At 40.2% G+C, this 19,595-nt stretch overlaps 1 protein-coding gene and 1 long non-coding RNA gene across 3 annotated transcripts in view; one reads left to right on the forward strand and one right to left on the reverse strand.

The window, feature by feature from the left end:
• The window catches only part of LOC141780580 (uncharacterized), a 148,990-nt gene that overhangs the window by 82,370 nt on the left and 47,025 nt on the right, over positions 1–19,595 (reverse strand). The gene's annotated exons all lie outside the window — the stretch shown is intronic.
• The window catches only part of grin2ca (glutamate receptor, ionotropic, N-methyl D-aspartate 2Ca), an 89,906-nt gene that overhangs the window by 24,603 nt on the left and 45,708 nt on the right, over positions 1–19,595 (forward strand). The window contains exon 2 of one of the 2 annotated variants that reach the window (XM_074655852.1): positions 4,765–5,211. In XM_074655852.1, the coding sequence (XP_074511953.1) occupies positions 4,777–5,211 (435 nt within the window). In that variant the 5' untranslated portion in view covers positions 4,765–4,776. Of the gene's footprint in view, positions 1–4,760; positions 5,212–19,595 lie in introns of both variants that reach the window. The other variant, XM_074655851.1, reaches the window with a different exon arrangement.

The raw sequence follows: 19,595 nt of genomic DNA on the forward strand, positions 1-19,595 counted from the left end.
GCCCACTTGCTCGCCGTGAATTCTCCAGACAATGAGCAGATCTATTCACACATGGGCTCAATTGGGCATTACATGGATTTTATACTAGGGAGTTGGCAGGGTAAAGTCAGTTTAATGTCCAGTCCGAACAATTTGTTCGATTGCATTCTCACATACAGCTCCTCCAGATAAGTTCAGGGTTGCAGTGCAGTGTAAAAGGGGCATAATAAGTCATTTATGTTGTTTATTTAGTGCCATTTGCCTTATTTGTCTTCTCACAGTTTTACACATTAAGACAGGAGCTTCTCAGTACAAACACACTAATACTATATTTACAATAGCCACTTCAAGGGTGGCTATTCAAAGTCAAAATTGCAGTAAAAGTGCACATGCTTGCATAAAGGATTACAGATGGATTGTTATGTGACTGCTCATCACCTGAGCAGGTGGTTGGAGACACATTCTAGCCAGATGTTGAAATGTTGAAAATGCATCTTTACAGTTAAGTGTCTGTTGAAATAGCCACTTTCAGTGTTGTGCCTCCGTGATTAAGGCAAGTGATAATTACACTGAAATGATCTAAACACTGGAATTATAGCTACATAATTTGCCAATCCAACAGGGAGAGCAGCTCCAGCAGTTTGAATTTTAGAAGACATACTGTACATATAACGTATGATGTTAGCTATCTGTGATCAGAGTAACCACTGAACAACCTTTGTGACATAGAAGCATTGTCAATATTTGAACAGAACACAAAACATACAAAATAACATACAGACATCAGTCTGTTAGTTTTCAATAACTCCACATTTTCACTGGTATTGTTAGGCACTTCATCAAATACAGCGGGGGGATAAAGAGCTCTGAAGTGGCCCAGAAAGAAAAACACCAAAGAAAACTGAAAGGTCCCTGTTTGCAATTAGTCAAAACACTGTATGTACTGAAGCTTCTGATGCACACAGTTCAACAAAAAGGGAGAAGACAATCTTTCGATGGCTATATTTGTTACAGATAAGCAGGAAAAAAATATTTACAACTCCAAAAATCTCTGTAAATCTGTAATATAGCAGGTGAATCTATCATGAACTATGTCTTGAATTGATATTAGGGCTGTCAAATTTAACACAATAATAACGTGTTACCGCAAATTAATTTTAAATATAAATAAATAATAAATAATACAAATATTTGGATAATTGATTGAGCGATTCAAGTACATTTTTTAGAAAAAAAAGTCAGAATTCTCTGATTCCAGCTTCTTAAATGTGAATATTTTCTGGTTACTTCACAGTAAACTGAACATCTTTGAGTTGTGGACAAAACAAGACATTTGAGGACGTCATCTTGGGCTTTATGAAACACTGATTGACATTTTTCACCATTTTCTAACATTTTATCGACCAAATAACTAATCCATGAATCAAGACATAATTGACAAATTAATAGACAATGAAAATAGTTGTTAGTTGCAGCCCTACTCACCAGGTGTATATCCTCCATAGTGGTGTTCCGCGACCAGCTCTACGCCTGCTTGGAAAGGCCCGAGGTGAAGGTGGCGCACCAAAATAATCAGAATTTAGATTTTTGCTATAATCGAGCAGCCCTACTACATGTTTAGGAAGTGTTCGATCGATTGTTGTTACATAAAAATGGAGTACGTTTGTACATGAAATACATGAAATGCGTACATGAAATGGGTCGTACCAGCATGTCTATATATAACATAAGGATAACAGGGCTTTGGTAGTAAATGATATCACTCCCTCCATCACCAGGTACAGTGTGACTCATGCTGAATCCAGTCTGTAGCAGCGCCATGACGTAAACGGCAACCTGTCCCTTGCTCACAGCTCAGACGACAGTATGTAGTTTGTATCTGTTACAACCAGGCTTCAGAGCCAAATAGACTGTGTGTCGTGATGGATGCACCGAGTCATGCATCCTCCACAGTGACTTTTGATCCCCAACATCAGAGTGAAGCCTCCAGCCCTTGTACACACAGGAACACTTTTTGGAGGATTTAGCCCAAGCAGATGAAAAGCCTCTTTATATATATCTGTGCAGTTTGCAGGTTCTGCTGACTTTTAGTTTCAGGGGTCAGTGCCCAGCAAATCTGCAATTCAGCTGCGTGACAAAGCTTAGCTGACTGCACTATTCAAAATCAAAATCTTAAAGGGGTAGTTTGGATTTTTTTAAAGTGGGGTTGTATGAGGTACTTATCTATAGTCAGTGTATTACTACAGTAGATGGTGGTCAGCACGCCCCCAGTTTGGAGAAACGGCCAGGAGTACCAGCACATGAGCAAAGCAGAGTACTGCTGTGGACGGGGGCAGCAGCAAAATCTAAAAAAAGCTTCAGTTTATACGTTATATTTAAAATATTTTCACAGCTTTACCTTGCTGTCAGACAGCCATTACCGACGAGGAACTAAAGCCGTTATCTATGCTCTCTTCAAAGCCACAAGACTCCTCTGACAATAACTGTAGTTTTACCTCATAGAACATGGGAGTTGCTGGTCTACTGCTGCCTCCATCGGTTAGTTTGTTTGTGTTATTGTGTGACTTAAGTGTTTTAACGGGTCAGTTCTGATTCACCAAAGTCACACAATAACACAACCAAACGAACCGATCAAGGCAGCGGTGGACCAGCAACTCCCGTGTTCTGCGAGGTGAAATTACTGTTTTCGTCAATGGAGTCTTGCAGCTTTGAAGAGAGCATAGATAACAACTTCAGTTTACCGTCGGAAAGAAAACTGTCTGAAAGCGAGGTAAAGTGGTGAAAATATCCTAAATATACAGTAGCGTACACTGATATTGATTTTCTAAAATACATTTTGCTGCTGCCCCCGTCCACAGCAGTACATTGCTTTGCTCCTGTGCTGGTACTCCGGTCTGTTTCTCCAAACTGGGGATGTGCCGAGCACCATCTACTGTAGTAATACACCGACTATAGATAAGTACCTCATACAACCCCACTTTAAAAAAATCCAAACTTTCTTTTTAAATAAGTTATATTGGATGACCCTCGGTGCCCAAGTTGGTCTCTGTAGTTATTTCCTTGGTATTAAAAAGGTATGTTGACAATAAAAAAAGCCTTGTCACAAAGTTATTGATGACTCATTCCCTGTTTGCTTTAATTCTATATCCACCACCCCGGGATTCGACCTTCATATATCTGCCTCAGCTGTTTCCTCGCCTTGATTAAACACATGGGAGGTCGGAGCTTTTAAGCATTTTGACCACGTACGTAGCTCCCCATCAAAGACATTAACCCCAAACTATTCCACTGCTGTCGCAGCTGAAACATTGCGAATGTCATTGAGAGGAATGTGGCAGATGCCCTCTCACGGTGGGGACTAATCAATTTATAAAATGATTTATGAGCCAGCGCCTACCTGGAGAATCACATGTAGGACATAGCATGTACAGCTCCCCACGCACGTGTGACGTCTTTTATGTGGATTTCAGTGGAGTGACATGACTGGAAAAACAATCACATGATAAATATTCTAGAGATGCACCAACCAAGCGTCGGTGCTCCTCTCCAGCCCACCTGTCTATCTGCCTGCTTGCAGTGTTTTCTAAGGGGAGCTCATGGCTCAGCCCCACACAGGAAGTAGAACATGGGGAGAACTGCGGCACAAAGCTACACTGAGCCTCGTGCAGTAGCCAAATCTCTTGATAAATTTATACACTACAATCAAGCCGTAGGCCATGACGCCTGGCAGGGATTACCAAGGGATTACAATATATTCACCCCACTGGGATTCCATCACATGGTGGATCAGATCTCTGTGACAGGGGACCAGTGTGCAACACTCCCTCAGGGCCACAAACACTACTGTGACAGATTTGACAAAGAGCCTAAGTCTGCCTGACAGCTCAACACAAACCGCTGTCTGGCTACAATGTGCATGTTAAACCAACGCTACAGGGTTTGACATCACGGAGCTCTGCCATGGTGTTTCTCCTCCATTACCTTCCAGAGGGCAGGAAGCACAGCAATTAGGGGTTTGGGAAGAAATTAAGACAGTTTGGCCAAGAGTTACTGGTTACAATCCAGTCCATTAGTGATGCAATGCTGCACAAAGAGCTTGGATTTCTTGCAAAAGGCCAACTTGGGGATTTCAATCCCTTTGTAAATATAGCCTTTGCCGTTTGAATAATTCAAATGTCAGTTTCAAAACTAGACAGGAAAAACTTTCCCAAACAGCTTACAAGTCATATTAATGACACTGTAGATGTCAATGAATCAGCATAGCCAAACCCAAGCATTGCAGATCTTTTGGCAGATTAAGTTTGAATGCTTTGGACCGCTGAAAAAAATTAAGCAACAGCTTCGAAAAGTAATGTCACGAGAGAAAAATGATAAATCCTCTTGTTCTCCATTTGTTGCATTAAACACTGGACACCATCTGTTGGGTTGGACCGCTGAATACAACAGCAGCAGGGTGGCAGCTGCCACCCTAAGACGCAACAGCCTGGCCACAGCCTCATGTCGCACGCTGACACACTCTAAAAATACTATTCTGGGCTCCGGTAATGGGCTCTTACACTGTCTTAGTTATGGCAGGCAGACCAGCACACTGAGCAGAGATGAAGCTAAAAGGTCATTAATCAAAATAAGCCAACTCTAAACAAAAGGCAGTTTGGTTGCCCGGCCAGGAGGGATTATTACGTATTATCACAACATTTCAGAAAAAGGCAGCAACTGGTCCTGCATTTCTAACATGTCCATCCTTCTGCTGACCCCTCCCTCCACTCTGACCCCTCCTCCAGGCAGTAGGTGACTGAGATGGGCGTTCGTCTAGGCTGCTTGAGCGTCTCCCCGTGGTGGCCGCCGCCGCTGCTGCTGCTGCTGTTGCTGTTCTGCACCGTCCCCTTCTGTTCAGGCCGGCCCTTCGGGATTCCCACACCTTCTGTGAACGTAGCGGTGGTGTTCAGCGGCTCGGCCTACCAGTCAGAGATTAAGGGGCGGTTAAGCCGGGAAAACTTCATGGACCTGCCTCTGGAGGTGAACCCCATCACTGTGCTGGTCAACAACACCAACCCACGGGCACTGCTCACCCGCATCTGCGACACCCTCTCCACCAACCGCGTCCATGGAGTGGTGTTCGAGGACAACGTTGGCTCGGAGGCCGTGGCGCAGATCTTGGACTTCATTTCCACTCAGACGGCCGTGCCCATCGTGGGCATCAGTGGAGGCTCTGCCGTCGTCCTGCCATACAAGGTCAGTATGGGGGCTGGGTCAGGGACGGGCAGTAAATCTGGTTGAGGCTTTATTTGTGGGACCGTCGTATAGAATATAATTTGAAAGTGATCGAACTGTAGCCATTTAATTCACATTTCAACCACTTGCATTTGCATGAATTATGCCCTGAAGCTATATTTCAAGCCGTCAGACTGCATTGTGCTCGAAATCAAAAAATTGCACTCTGGGTAAACAAGGCCACTTGTAACTCTGAGGAGCCTGATTAAATCTCCATGTAATTTCTTAATGATATCATTCATAGTCAGTAACTCGCATAAGATACTGCAGCTAAACAGAAAGCTGTATGAAGTAATGAGCACAAGAAATGACAGGATGAATACAGATTATCAGCAACAGTAGAGATGCCACCAGCTACAGTCCACATCTGGGTTGTAAATCGTGCGTCATTTTCCTAATGTTATGGGCTAAATGATAGACTCTCAAATTCATACGCTAACGGGGGGCAAGCCAATAGCTTTTCATCATTTCTCGCCATCATCCTGGTTTTGTTACCGCTATAAATTCTGAGCTTTAGGAGACGCAGTCAGGTGTGGAGCAACAGAGGCAGGTTATAATATCTCCAGACGGATCATTCTGAGAGACTTTTGTTTCATGTATGCAGAAACACTAATAAATCACATATCCATGATGAAGCAAGTCCCTCTCTTCGTCTTGAACAGTCTACTGCAAAACGTATTCAGATATTTTGTGCTCAAAGTGCATTAATATTGAAGCAGTATTTTAATGTAATGCTGGTAAAGGTGGAAATAAATGAAATAAATAAATTTAAATAGTTTGATCGTGGTTTCTAAAAAGGTGAATCAGAAGAGACGATCAGATGACGCAAAACACACAAGACAATTTCTCTACGCGCCGCTAAAATGGCTTCACCAGAGTTGTGAGTTGTGTCTTTAAAGCTCCTTTCACAGAGGCTGTTCAAGGCGGGAATGTTGCGCCGTTATCCCACCTCGCAGTTCTGTATAAAAGGTAAAGACACAGAATGGGGGGCATTGTTGCTCCGTCACTAAGCCGGCAGCGGAGGTAGTAAAAGAGCCAAATGGACGTTTGTGTAAAAGGGACAGCCAACATGGCTGGACTACAAGAACACACACTAGATGACGCTGATGCTGTTGTGTTACACGTCCTGTCGGCATGCTTAAAACACAACTAAGGCAGCATTATGTGAGCTTTGTTTGGCTCAGTGTAAAAAAGTAAAGCCGATGTAATGAGGGGTCTTCTTTACAGCAGTACTGCAGGATCTCAGGTAATGTTATGGCCCTTTTCAAAGGGGTCCCTTGACCTCTGACCTCAAGATATGTGAATGAAAATGGGTTCTATGGGGACCCACGAGTCTCCCCTTTACAGACATGCCCACTGCATGATAATCACATGCAGTTTGGGCCAAGTCATAGTCAAGTCAGCACACTGACACACTGACAGCTGTTGTTGCCTGTTGGGCTGCAGTTTGCCATGTTATGATTTGAGCATATTTTTTATGCTAAATGTAGTACCTGTGAGGCTTTCGGGACAATATGTGTCATTGTTTTGTGTTAATTGATTTCCAATAATAAATAAATACATATATTTGCATAAAGCAAGCGTATTTGTCCACTCCCATGTTGATATGTGTATTAAATACTTGACAAATCTCCCTTTAAGGTACATTTTGATCAGAAAAAAAGTTGATTAATTTGCAATTAATCGTGATTCAAAATTTTAATGGATTGACAGCCCTACTTAACACACAATAATGTTAAGAATAGTTAAATAAATATACGATAAATAGAAGGTTTCAAATAGGGCCTGTGATCTGTGATCGTATTGGCCGATACTGCTTCCAGCGATTGGTGATTGGCTACAAAAATCCTGAACAGAGCAGCCTTAATAAATCATCTGGCAGACTATGAGATAAGTTGCCAGGATCATGGCAGAGGAACACACCACAACAGAAAATGTATGTCATTTGACTTTGATTTTCAGATTTCGTTTTTGGCCAGGTGCTCCACACTTTGACTAAAGTTGGACGGATTGGTCAATATTTTAGATATTCAATCAATCAGCTGAAATAGCCTGGAGCAGAGTCGGTGGTAATTACAACGCCTCAAAAGCAAAAATGGAATCGTTTTAATCTCAATTCCACTCAAGGTACAGATTTATTTTCTTGGGAGCAGTCAAATAATCACACAGAAGCCCACACGTACAGCAATCTGAGTGCTAATTACAGCAGCCATAATCAGCATTAGATAGATGGAAAGCCGCAATAAATGACTTAATGATTAATAAATATCAGAAATACAAATGTGCTCAGGAATGCATTATAGTTGTGCTAAGTTCAAGAAGCAGGAAATTAATTAGGAAACTTTGTCAAGGTCAGACACAAAACATGAATCCCTCAAATTCCTGTTCATTCTAACTGATACAGTGAGATCAGGTCACTATATTTAATCTGTGGCCTCCAAAGACTGTTGAATCATTATCAGTACTATATTAGTACTGTACGCAGCCATAACTCTCAGGTGAGGTTAACAGCTCGAGAGATGCTTGTCACACCTACGAGTCATTAAACTGCCTTTAGAGTCGAAGCTGGAAGGTTTAGCAGCAATGATCCATCTATTGGAGCATGATCACGCACCACAATAGTCTCAGCCACAGAGACCAACTATAATCCTTTCAGAATGGCTTTTTTTCTGGTGACATTTCAGCGCCTTCTGCAGAAGACGACACAGAGCTCGGCATCACAAAACAACATAACATGGAGCCAAATACAGTTTGAAGCCCTGCGACAAGATGATCTTTTAAAGATTTAGAGAAAAGTAAACTTTGCACATTAATAATGATGAATTATTAAATGCTACATGTTGCGCTTTGAAGACATTAATCAAACAAAAGGACCATCTGGAAATCATCTAATTCATAAAGTGCAGAGGAAATTTCCTCAATTTATTTTCTATTTTTTGAGAAACAATGAGACAATAGTAAGACCCCAGTAATTCCCTTAATTCATAAGGGTTTATAGACAACTCCCCTGTCAGTTGCATCCATTTCAGAAAACATGGCTGATCGTGCCATCAGCATGTCTTCTCCAGGGTAATAAAAGAGATGTCACTCAGCAGTTAGCGCCTCCTGCTGCTCATTTGCCCTATTAACTATTCTAACTTGAGGACAGCAGCAGCAACTCAATCATAGCAAATTACTAAATAAACACATGTAACAAGAAGTGAGCGTAATGGCTGGGCTGACAGCCGTTGAAATTAAAGACTGCTTTTCATCAGTAATTAGCCAGTGACGGATGTTTAGACCATTAATATATGCTGTGTAGTGAATGCATTAAAGGTGCCTTACAGAACAGTGAGTGCATGCATTATTAATGTAGACAGCCCCAGGAAGCAAATGTAATCTCCTGCTACCCACCAGGCCTCTGATTGACACGTACACCTCCCTGCCTAACCTGATCATTTCATACTTTTTAGGCAAATAATTTCCCATGGTCTTGGGCCCCCATGCAGTCAATGTTCCATATGTGGTTTTGCATATTTTGTTCCTTTAACTATATGTGTTTTAAATTTAGAATGCTGATGACCATTTTCCCATCTTTCAGGACAGCCATCAAACTGCAAAAGCTCAAAACTTGTTTGAGAGAGGTGTTTTATGGTAGATGAAAGTTATGTTACTGCTGCATAGTAATACGGTAGGTCTATTTTCAAAGCTCACTCGAGCTGCAGTAAAGCGTTATGTTGGAAAATCCAGGCAAACAATAAGCAAACATGGATAATGTGGGGAAGGCTTATGTGAATTTGAAAGTTTGTTGAACTGAAGCAAAATTCTCTCAAGCAAAGTCATTGCAACATCCCAACATGAAAGGCTTTTCTAAGACCTTACCATGTGACTATAATGTTCCTTTAAAAAAATGAAGTAAATACAATCAGGGGTGGCTTCAGCTCTGTTGATTGGACATTTCAATCTCCATCCTTCTCCTGAAAAATGTCAAAATGTCATTGAACAAAACACTGAACCCCAAATGGTCCGAATTTTCTGTGTGGAAAAAAGTGTCTGACAAATTAATGTGATGTAAATGTAATCTTATGTCCAATATCTAAGGGCTTAAGCTTACACAGTTTGTATTTTATGGGATAAAACATTGCAAAGTTTAATAATCAAACTAGAATTACTGCAAAATGGTTGTGTGCCTCCACCAACCAGTCAAGTTGCAGTTTCCATCCATGTCTGTCCAAAATATCATCACTTTAAAATTTTATCAGATTAGACATTTGTGTGAAGTAGGAGTAGGCAATATGGAGAAAATCAAATATCAGGATATTTTTCACCAAATACCTCAATATTGATATTGAGACGATATTGTAGGGTTGACTACTGGTGCTTTTACAAAATATTTACACAATGATATTTTTGATAAATAATGATCAGTAATGTGGATATAATGATTAAGTGGGTAAAGGCAAATAATAGAACAGCGAGAGCAGTCTGGTAATATTACAAAATGACATCACTTTACTGTAATGTAGCCTTTAAAACCAGGAAAAGATGACATTTATGCCATATCACAATATTTTGATATCCAAAATCTAGGATTATATTGATATTATATTGACATATTGCCCAGCCACAGTGAAGTTGCCATAATTAGCATAAGAATTATTTAGTTATGACCAAAAACGTGTTTTTCTGTGAGGTCACAGTGACATTTGACCACTATATTCTAATCAGTTCATCCTTGACTCCAAGCGGACGTTTGTGCCAAATTTGAAACCATTTCCTTAAAGTGTTTCTGAGATATCGCATTCGTTTGGACGGACAACCCGAAAACATATTTGAAAAATGACCCTGAGTTAACGTCTCCAACCACAAAAACTTAAATGTGGATATAAGTCTCATGAATTCAGGCATTTCAGATTTAATGGGAAAAATACATATATGATTAATACTGCGTATAAATAAATATACTATGTAGAAGTTTTACGATTGCTGAGCCCACTTTACAAGCAACATGCTGCTTCAGTTGAAAAAGGGCTGCCAATAGCAGGCTGTCGGGAGGTAGAGAGAGGGGTCTGTCAGCATTATTGCCAAACATCCTAGAGACTACTGTAGATAACATCACGCCAAGAGAGCTGAAGTAGTGGCACTATACCTCTGGGATCAGTTTATCTACAGTAATTATAGTGGAGCATATCACAGAATCCAGATGGCGGAAGTCCAGGGTTTTACAAATCGAAAACAATGGACTACCAAGTACTAACGCAAAGAATCATCGTTTCAAAATGAGATTTAAAGTTAAGGTTTGAAGCATAAATGTATTCTATTGGTCATTCTATTATTCAAAATGTGACATGAGTACTGTCAGCAAAATTATTTGTCTCCAGTCAATATCTATGTCACAATGTATTAAGATAACACCAATAGTCACCTATTTATGCTATAATTGGTCATTTATACATATTGATGTAACAACATGCACATGACAGCCGTGTACCAGGTACACAGAGATGCGTTTGTTCCAACCCTCTTTGAGTCTTCTTCTAAACAATCAGTGATGCCGCCCCGTCGATTGATTTATGGGACGCTGTCAAAGGTAGTCAACAAGGCAATGGAGCTCATTCATTTTTCATGTATATCTCTGAGAGCCGAGGGTTTGATCTTTCTGAAAGTGACAGCGTAAAATTAGGTGATAAACTGATTCCTGTCCTCGGGACATTTTAGTTTGTTGATCAGCAGCATCAGAGTTATCCTCTCCGTTTTCCATCCCAATGAGGAAAAGAAAGGAAATAATGACGAGCAAAACTTCAGAAGGATCTGATGTTAAGATGAAGACTGGAAGTATGAAGCAAAGTTCACTCCGCTAAGAATATTATGTATTTATGCATCTATAGAGTTAGAACCCTTGCAGCCATATGTCAATTTCACATGGACAGAAAATCAAAGCTACATACATCACTATCGCCAACAGATCAATCAGTTCCTACAGGCCTGATCAATGTGCAAACAGTGGATAAATCAATAGCGTTAATCATGGCTGACAGAAATGACTGAAATGTTAGTGCAGCCCAAAGAAAGCTGGACCTGCACCTGGTTTAGAAACTAAACTGCTTCTTTGCCAGGACACAATAAGCACAGAGCTCCAACAAGTCCTCCAATCTAAACAACAAAATAGATAGTTTGTCACTGCTCTCCAAAACGACCTAACCTGCAACTTTTATGATTAACAATTGGCTAGGTTTAGGCATCTAAAACTATATGGGTAACGTTAGAGAGAGATTGTGTTTACATTACAGAAGCTGACGGTGCTCACTTTAAAGTTTTGATTCATCACCACCTGCAGCATGAAAAAGGGACACCAAAATGGACCATTAGGGTGATGACACAGCATCTCAGTTAGACAAAGAGGTGTAGTTTCAACTGAAAATCCTTCCTAGTGTTCTTTTGACTAAAGTAGTTTTGTGAAAATATGGTTGGAAAAAGTTTTCAATCAAATCTCTGAACAAATAAATACATGAAGTGATCTCCTTCAGAAGTATTTACACACTAAAAGCGGTTGTTTTAATTCCATAACAGAATCAACTTCTTCTCTCATTATGTATTTAGTTCAATATCCTGACCTAAAATTTAAAGCATCCTTTGAAGCATTCATTGTGCGGTCTGACAGATCACATCCTCGGAGCCACAGCATTGTAAAGTGGACAAAATGTAAGTCAGACACGAGCACAACTCTGATTGTCTTAGCAGGAACATGAGCCCGAGGCTTTTCTCAAAAGTAGAGCAGTTCTTTTTTTTCTCCGTCTGCCTTCGCTACGTCCTGAACTCGCTCGTCTCTTCCTCCACCTCCACCTCCACCTGCTGCATTTTAAAACCACTGGCACAGTTACAGTGTAACCTGTCTAGAATGGCACAGAGCATTAATACAAAGCAGCCGGAGGGGAGCAGAGAGTCAGTACATATGTATATGCAGTGTAACTATACAACTCAGATGTCAGGCTGGGTAATGTGGTATATTGAGACAAGATGAATTATATATCAGCAAGTACCGTACGGGGGCAATCATCGATTTTGTGTGGTTTCGAGTGAAGGAAGTCCTCACCTAACCAAGTGCTGCGAGTGCCGAAACATGACTATAACAAAGTCTATGAATGCTTTAGTTACTATGAGTGGATATTGTAAGGAAAAGTAAGTTAAAACTGCTAAACTTCTTTGATTTGATTTAGTGAGATATTTCAATTATTACCTCAGAGAACTGAAAATGACTCAATATTCTGATATCTCTTAATTTTCTTGAGTCAAATGCAGACACCTCCATGCTTATTTGCATATTATTTCATTTTTGCTCCACACCATATAGACAGTGTCATAATGTTGGTTTTTGAGTGGAAAATGGCCAGGGAGTTGTGTGTCTGTTCCTGTGTGACGTCAGCAGCACAGGAAGGCGACGCCAGGGCATTTCCTGCTGCGCGGCGGAGGCAGACATATGTCGCAGCAAAGAGCCGTGGCCAGAAGTCCCTCTTTATAGAAGGGCAGAGAGAGAGAGAGGGAGAGGACCAGAGGAACCGAACACCACATTGTGTTCCATATCTTCAGATCTAATTTCACTCACTGCCACAACACATTCACCGCAATACATCATTTAATCATGGCACCAATCTCTTGTTTCCTTTAGATTTTTGGATGCACGCCACGTCTATCAATAGGAATCCCTCACCTGGGTCATTCAAATAACCTTCAGCTATCCAGCGAGACTGTTGGTAACACTTCATTTTACAGGTCTGCAAATTTCATGGTAATAAGGTGTTAATTAGCAAGTAACCTGTTTGTAATTTCTTTGGAATTACTGCCAAATTACCCCAATATTTACCTCAAAATTTACTTTATTATAAACATTATTTAATAATTATATTCCGCTATTTCCCAATAGCTGGTAATTTATTTAATACATTTCCAGGAAAAGAATACAAAGTTAATTGATGTGCTTTATTTCCATGTCTGCTGATAAATCGATAATAATTAGCAAATAACTTATTTGAGATTTCTTAAAAAAACCTCCCTGAATCATTACATTACCAGGTTACATTTTTATAGACAATAAGTCACACAACGGTGAGATTTGTTCCTGATCAGAAGTGTCTTCTATTACTTTTGGTTTTCCACCTCTGATGAAGAGCAGCGCACAGCCGGGCCCTATTTTAACCATTATATGCTATTTTAGCGTATAATTATTGAATAATGTTTATAATAAAATAATTTTCGATAAATTGTGATGTAAATATGGGGTAATGGCAGTAATTCCAAAGAAATGTATAGGTTACTTGCTAATTATCACTTAATTACCATGACATTTGAAGTGTTACCGGACTGTTGTAGAGCAGGTTAACTCTGCTGTTTGTGTATTGGTCCTGTATTGGTTTCAGTGATGTATAACCAGCTGTGGTTCAGAGATAATCACCGCTTTACACTCTCATTTAACTCCAACTCCGTTTCAAAGCATCTAAAAAATAATCTTCTGGCTGCATTCATTCAACTGGACATTCAAGATTTGAGCACAACACGCTTGACTAAATGTTAAAGGGGTTAAAAAGTGAAAGTTGACTGTGTAGACTGACAGAGTTTCTGCATCTGTGTTGGTAAACAGATATGAGTTCTTCTTGTGTATATTTTACCCTTGTGAATGTAATCTCAGCCTTGAGAAGCTAAGCTTTCCACTCAATGGCTGTAATCTTCTTTGGGACTGTAGACTATTACTGCGAGCTTCTGTGGACAACACTGTGGAAACTTACTAGCTGAACAGAGTCATCGTTGATACCCATTTACATTTAGTCATAATCTAAAACATAGTATTGGGCAATATGATCATATCTATCGTGAGATGATAGAAATTTATCAACCAGTGGAGATTTTACTTTACCGTTTCTCCAGTCTCTCTAATATCTCTGGTTTTATTAGATTCATGTCAATTTTGGATTAAGAGGATTTCCGTATTATTGGGGTTTCAGTATCTATTGTGATGTTGAATTACATTATACCTAATAGAAAATGTTATTAACTTGGCCCACCTAGACATACTGTACAAATCACCTTTCAGGGTGTCCTTCAGGGGTTTAAAGTGGAGTCGAGGAAAATATTTAAAACTATATAGTATCTACAGATCCTGACAGATCAGAGACTAAAGACGGATAACCATAATTGTTTCCACTGGCCAACGGTAAATAGCCAGCTGGATATGACACCTGAACAGAAAACACATTCTTGAATTCATCAGTCAAATGGGTTTGAAATATTTGCATTATGCGCACATTTAAGGCCTTCGAACACCGAGTCCATATTTTTCGTGTTTTTTTAATCACTTTAATTTAATCACACATGGAGTCTGATGCGTTTTCTTATTCTCTTTGTTGTGAAAATTCGCAATATGAGATAAAATAATGGATAGAGCTGGTCCCAGACGGGGATAATGAATGACATTAGCAAGAAACCATCGTTTAGCTGTCTAGAGCACAATCACTACTGTCTAATCTTTCCTACATTCTTTGTTTTGCGATCATCCCCTAATCCAAGCTGTTTTGCAATCATCTTCCACAATCTATCTTTAAAGTCGCATCTCTGTATTCTTTCATTTCTTTATCGTAACGTGCTTTGTGCTGGGAGAGGTGCATCACGTTTATCGGTCCTGTCTAGAAGGTAACCCGTGAGTTGGGGGAACTCTTGCAAGATGGTTAAGGTTAGGCATTGATCTCAAATAGTTGAGGTGAGGATAGGTCGTCGGGTAGCAGAGAGTTTTTGCAAATTTTTGCAGATTTCAGATCAGATTTTGCAATTTGTGGGTTACCTTCTAGACAGGACCCAGTTTATCAGATGACAATTGCACTGACGGCGGCTCTGAGAGGTCAAATACAACTCTCTTTTGGCTTTTGACGGATGATGGACGAAAGAGTTGGCCTAAATTATATATGGAAGGCCAAAATAGATAAACATTTTTAGCTGACTTAGTGTGAACGTAATCTAAACTAGAGTTCTAGCCGCTAAGAGTTTGGTGACTTCAGCATTTGTCCGATTCACCATGTTGAGACTACAAAGACACAGATTTCTAGAGGAGGCATCAGGGAAGATGTGGGATGCAGCCAATAGGAGCTATGATGGCAGGCTTTTAGCCCCACTTTCAAGAGCGGCTGGTTGGAATGGGTATAAACATGTTTGCCTTAACATGTGGTTGGATAACACATCCTACTAGACTCTTTAGTCTGCATTTGGCTCCTAGAAAGGTACAGGCGGGGAATTCATATTACATTCTGTGTAACCGACTGTGACTGTTTCATTTCATTCCGCCATATGCCTCGGACATTACTGCACATGCTCTGCACGCTGACAGGGCGGTCGTGACTTGATGCTTTGAGCTGCAGCTGAGCCTGTGGTAATGCCCCAGGCTCATTTGGACTGCGCTATCAGTCTGCTCTCTGCTAATTGAGCTGTTGAGATTGTAGTTTGCAGGGGGCTTTACTCTGACAGAGCCTCAGGCTAGTAACTATGTACAAGGCATACCGAAACCCAGGCATAAATACATACACCTGCACATGCACACTTTGACAACTTAGCACCTGTCGGGGGGACAAGCTTGATTGTGAACCGTCACAGATGCAGGAACAGGCAGCGCAGGAATGAGGCAATAACGCTGACAGATTTGCTGTGGGACAGTGAGGGGAAGGGGAAAATGAGTAGATTTATACGATCTTCCTCAAGCTCCTCCGTGACTACCCTGCATAAGATCCCTGCAGCCAGCGTGGATGTATGCAGCCAGCCGGCCTCCACTGCAGTCTAATCCATCTTAGTCCACAGCAGGTCCCTTAAACTGAGCTGAGCTGAAACCAATTCCTGGTAAAGACGCTGATGACCGTATTTCATTTATATGAATATTACAGTAATCAGTAACGTATGAGAGCAGGCGTTTTAAAGGAAACGTATGAGTTTTGGGTTTTAATTTAACAAAGTATATATAACATAGTTGCCATATTATTATATGTCATAACCACTGACACAGTGACAGTCTTATTATAATATATTATCTAGGGCTGTCAATTGATTAAAATATTTAATCGCATGATTGTCCATAGTTAATTGTGACTAATCACAAATTAAATCACACACTTCTATCTGTTCGAAATGTATCTTAAAGGGAGATTTGTCAAGTATTAAATACTCTTATCAACATGTAAGTGGGCAAATATGCTGGCTTTATGCAAATGTATGTATATATTTATTATTGGAAATCTTATTATTGGAAAACTGCATGTGATTATCATAAAGTGGGCATGTCTGTAAAAGGGAGACTCGTGGGTACCTATAGGACAAATTTTCATTCACATAAGGTCAAGGGACCCCTTTGAAAATGGCAATACCAGTACCAATGGATTCCTTAGGTTTTCTAGATTCATATGATACCAGTATCTTCACTCTAGCTTTAAAACTGAGCCCGCTACAACCTAAAAATCGCAAGTTGCGTTAATGCGTTAAAGGAATTAGTGCCGTTAAAACAATTGTTGTGTTAACGCGTTATTAACGTATTGACTTTGACAGCCCTAATATTATCTCTTCTTTGCATTCATAATGGTTGTACGTTCAGGTACAATTCCCATATTGTGGGCAACTTCTCTATCCACTCAACTATGCATGAAAAACCTCTCATATATGGCTTCCTCACTGTTTGAGGATCTAAGAAGAGAAGTGTGAGCAAACAAGGGCAGTGACAAGTGAAACGAGGCAACTGAAAAAGAAAATATTTCCAGGGGCGTGAGCGCTTTACAGTCGGAGGCACAAAGTCAGTGGATTTAGCCGTGACGTCTGAAATCGTAAGATGCTCATACATCACAAGACCGCTGAACTTCTTTCAAGGACAGCAAGGAGACAGGCTGAATAAGATCACAGGCCTGTTTGCAGTCTCAGGATACCTGACCCTTCCAATCCTGAGCTCCGAGGGGCCGGCGCTCAGGGTGGAGTGGTTTCTCCCCAGAGAGGGAGAAGGTCAGGAGGGGGCCACCTACCTACCAGCTCGACGGAGGAAAAGAAAGAGTTTTTACAACCCGAGTCAAAACATCTATTTCTACTTTAGAAAGATCAGAGGCGAGAAAATGTTTTAAAAGTCGTAAAAGGATAATAAACCCCATTTACATGATATAACCTCACATACAAATGATTCACGGTTTAATGATGATGTTTGTTTCACAGAGCAACAGTAAAGATGAGGCACAGTAATTGGAATCTGCTGCAGAATCAATAATCTCTGTTGAAACTAATGGCTCATCATGTAGAGGCACATCAATCCATCATTGTCACATTAATTGTGATACCTCGGTTTAATTACTTTGAAGAGATGAGACCCACTGCTGCTGGCCTGGTTTATAATATTAAGACTTATAATTCTACATTCTATAAATCTACATTTGCTTATGGGTTTCTCACTGCTTATAAGACTGAGGAACCCATAAGTAAAGGTTAGTATAGTCTCCTACCATTATAAGTCATTAATTATGTATTTTTTTAGTCTGCACTTGATGAATTAATAAAAACTCTGTTAATGGTGTAATATGTTGCATTTGTCTGTTGCTGTTTGTAAACACACGGCATTCAAAGTCGGCTCAACGAGCGAGCGTGGGAGAGGGAGAGCAGTGACAGTTGAGCGAGCTATAGAATGAATGAAGAGAGGGAGCGGCGTTAAAGAGAACAGCAGTGAATCTGACAAATGAAAAGTGATTTTTAAGGCTGTCAAAGTTAACGGGATAATAATGCGTTAATGCAAATTTGTTTTAACGGCACTAATTTCTTAAACGAATTAATGCGACTTGCATTTGTAGGTTGTAGTGGGTTGTCACTTTTAAAGCTAGAGGGAAAATACTGATATCATACACAACTATAAAAATCTATGCATCCATTGGTACCAACTATGTCATAGTAGCTTGTTGCAAAGGAGGTTAAATAACGCTAAATTTTGGCGAGAAAAAAATGGCTTGACCTGAAATGTTACCCACGAGTCTCCCCTTTAGAGACACGTCCACTTTATGATAATCACATGCAGTTTGGGGCAAGTCATAGTCAAGTCAGCACACTGACACACTATCAGCTGTTGTTGCCTGTTGGGCTTGAGTTTGCCATGTTATGATTTGAGCATATTTTTTATGCTAAATGCAGTACCTGTGAGGGTTTCTGAACAATATTTGTCATTGTTTTGTGCTTTAAATTGATTTCCAAAAAATGAATATATACATACATTTGCATAAAGCAAGCATATCTGTCCACTCCCATGTTGATAAGAGTATTAAATACTTAACAAATCTCCCTTTAAGGTACATTTCGAACGGATACAAATATGTGATTAATCGCGATTAGACATTTTAATCGATTGACAGCCCTGGGTATTTTCTGATTGTTCTGATTGATCACAGCAGTTCGTTTCTAAAGCAAAAAATAAACACACCCACAACTGCGTACAACCATGCAGGAAGGTGCTGAGTTGCTGAAGGACAAGTTTCATCCTGTCCGCTGTGGTTCAGCGCTGTTCTCGGTCAAACTCAAAGAGACACACCGATGATAGCAGCACTCTGCACACAGCATAGGAGAAACAGGAGCAGCGGCAACACTGCAGCATATGCACGTACAAACAAACAACCTGTTCTCTTACGTGCAATACGGCCACTTGTTTTAATCTAGCAAAGCTAAAGGGGGGAACTTGTGCCTCGGAATCAGAAGCCGAGGGGCGTGACAAAGCGGTGACATTTGATGACCTTAAAGGGATGCACACCCTGCGTGCCGTTATTGGCTGGGGGTTACACCCCCACATGGGCCCCAGAGGCTCTTTGCTGAAGCCCAGAAACATCCCGAACACAGTAAAATAAGAAGAAAAGAGAAAATCCAGGCAGAGGGCTGCAGGGTTACTGCAGATACAGATACCATCACACATTTCTAATGAGGCATAAGTGATGATTGAGAGAGATTATTTTTGTATTAGTCTATATATTGTTTTTGTTTTTTTTAATTCCTGCATATTATATTTTAAATAAGTTGATTTTGTTGTGGATGTTCTGCAACTCGTTTCCAGAGAAGGATAGCACCACTCTAAGGGAGTTTCAATGAATGGCAGAATCTTAATAAGTGCTGTACTGGCCATTAGTTACAACGTTTTATCTAGTATTAGGTAGTATTTCAGCAACAATTGTTAATATACCCTTTAATGAGTGTTAATAATTTGTAATTTTTGGCTTTATTAATGGTTTATAGATCAGTCACAAAGAATTATTAAAACCTTTGGGTTGCCAGGTTATGAAAAATCCCTTTGGTGTTATCCTCATCACCATCTTTATGGTCTGAAAAAAAAAGGT

The sequence above is a fragment of the Sebastes fasciatus genome, chromosome 13, assembly GCF_043250625.1.
Source record: "Sebastes fasciatus isolate fSebFas1 chromosome 13, fSebFas1.pri, whole genome shotgun sequence".
Taxonomy (NCBI): domain Eukaryota; kingdom Metazoa; phylum Chordata; class Actinopteri; order Perciformes; family Sebastidae; genus Sebastes; species Sebastes fasciatus.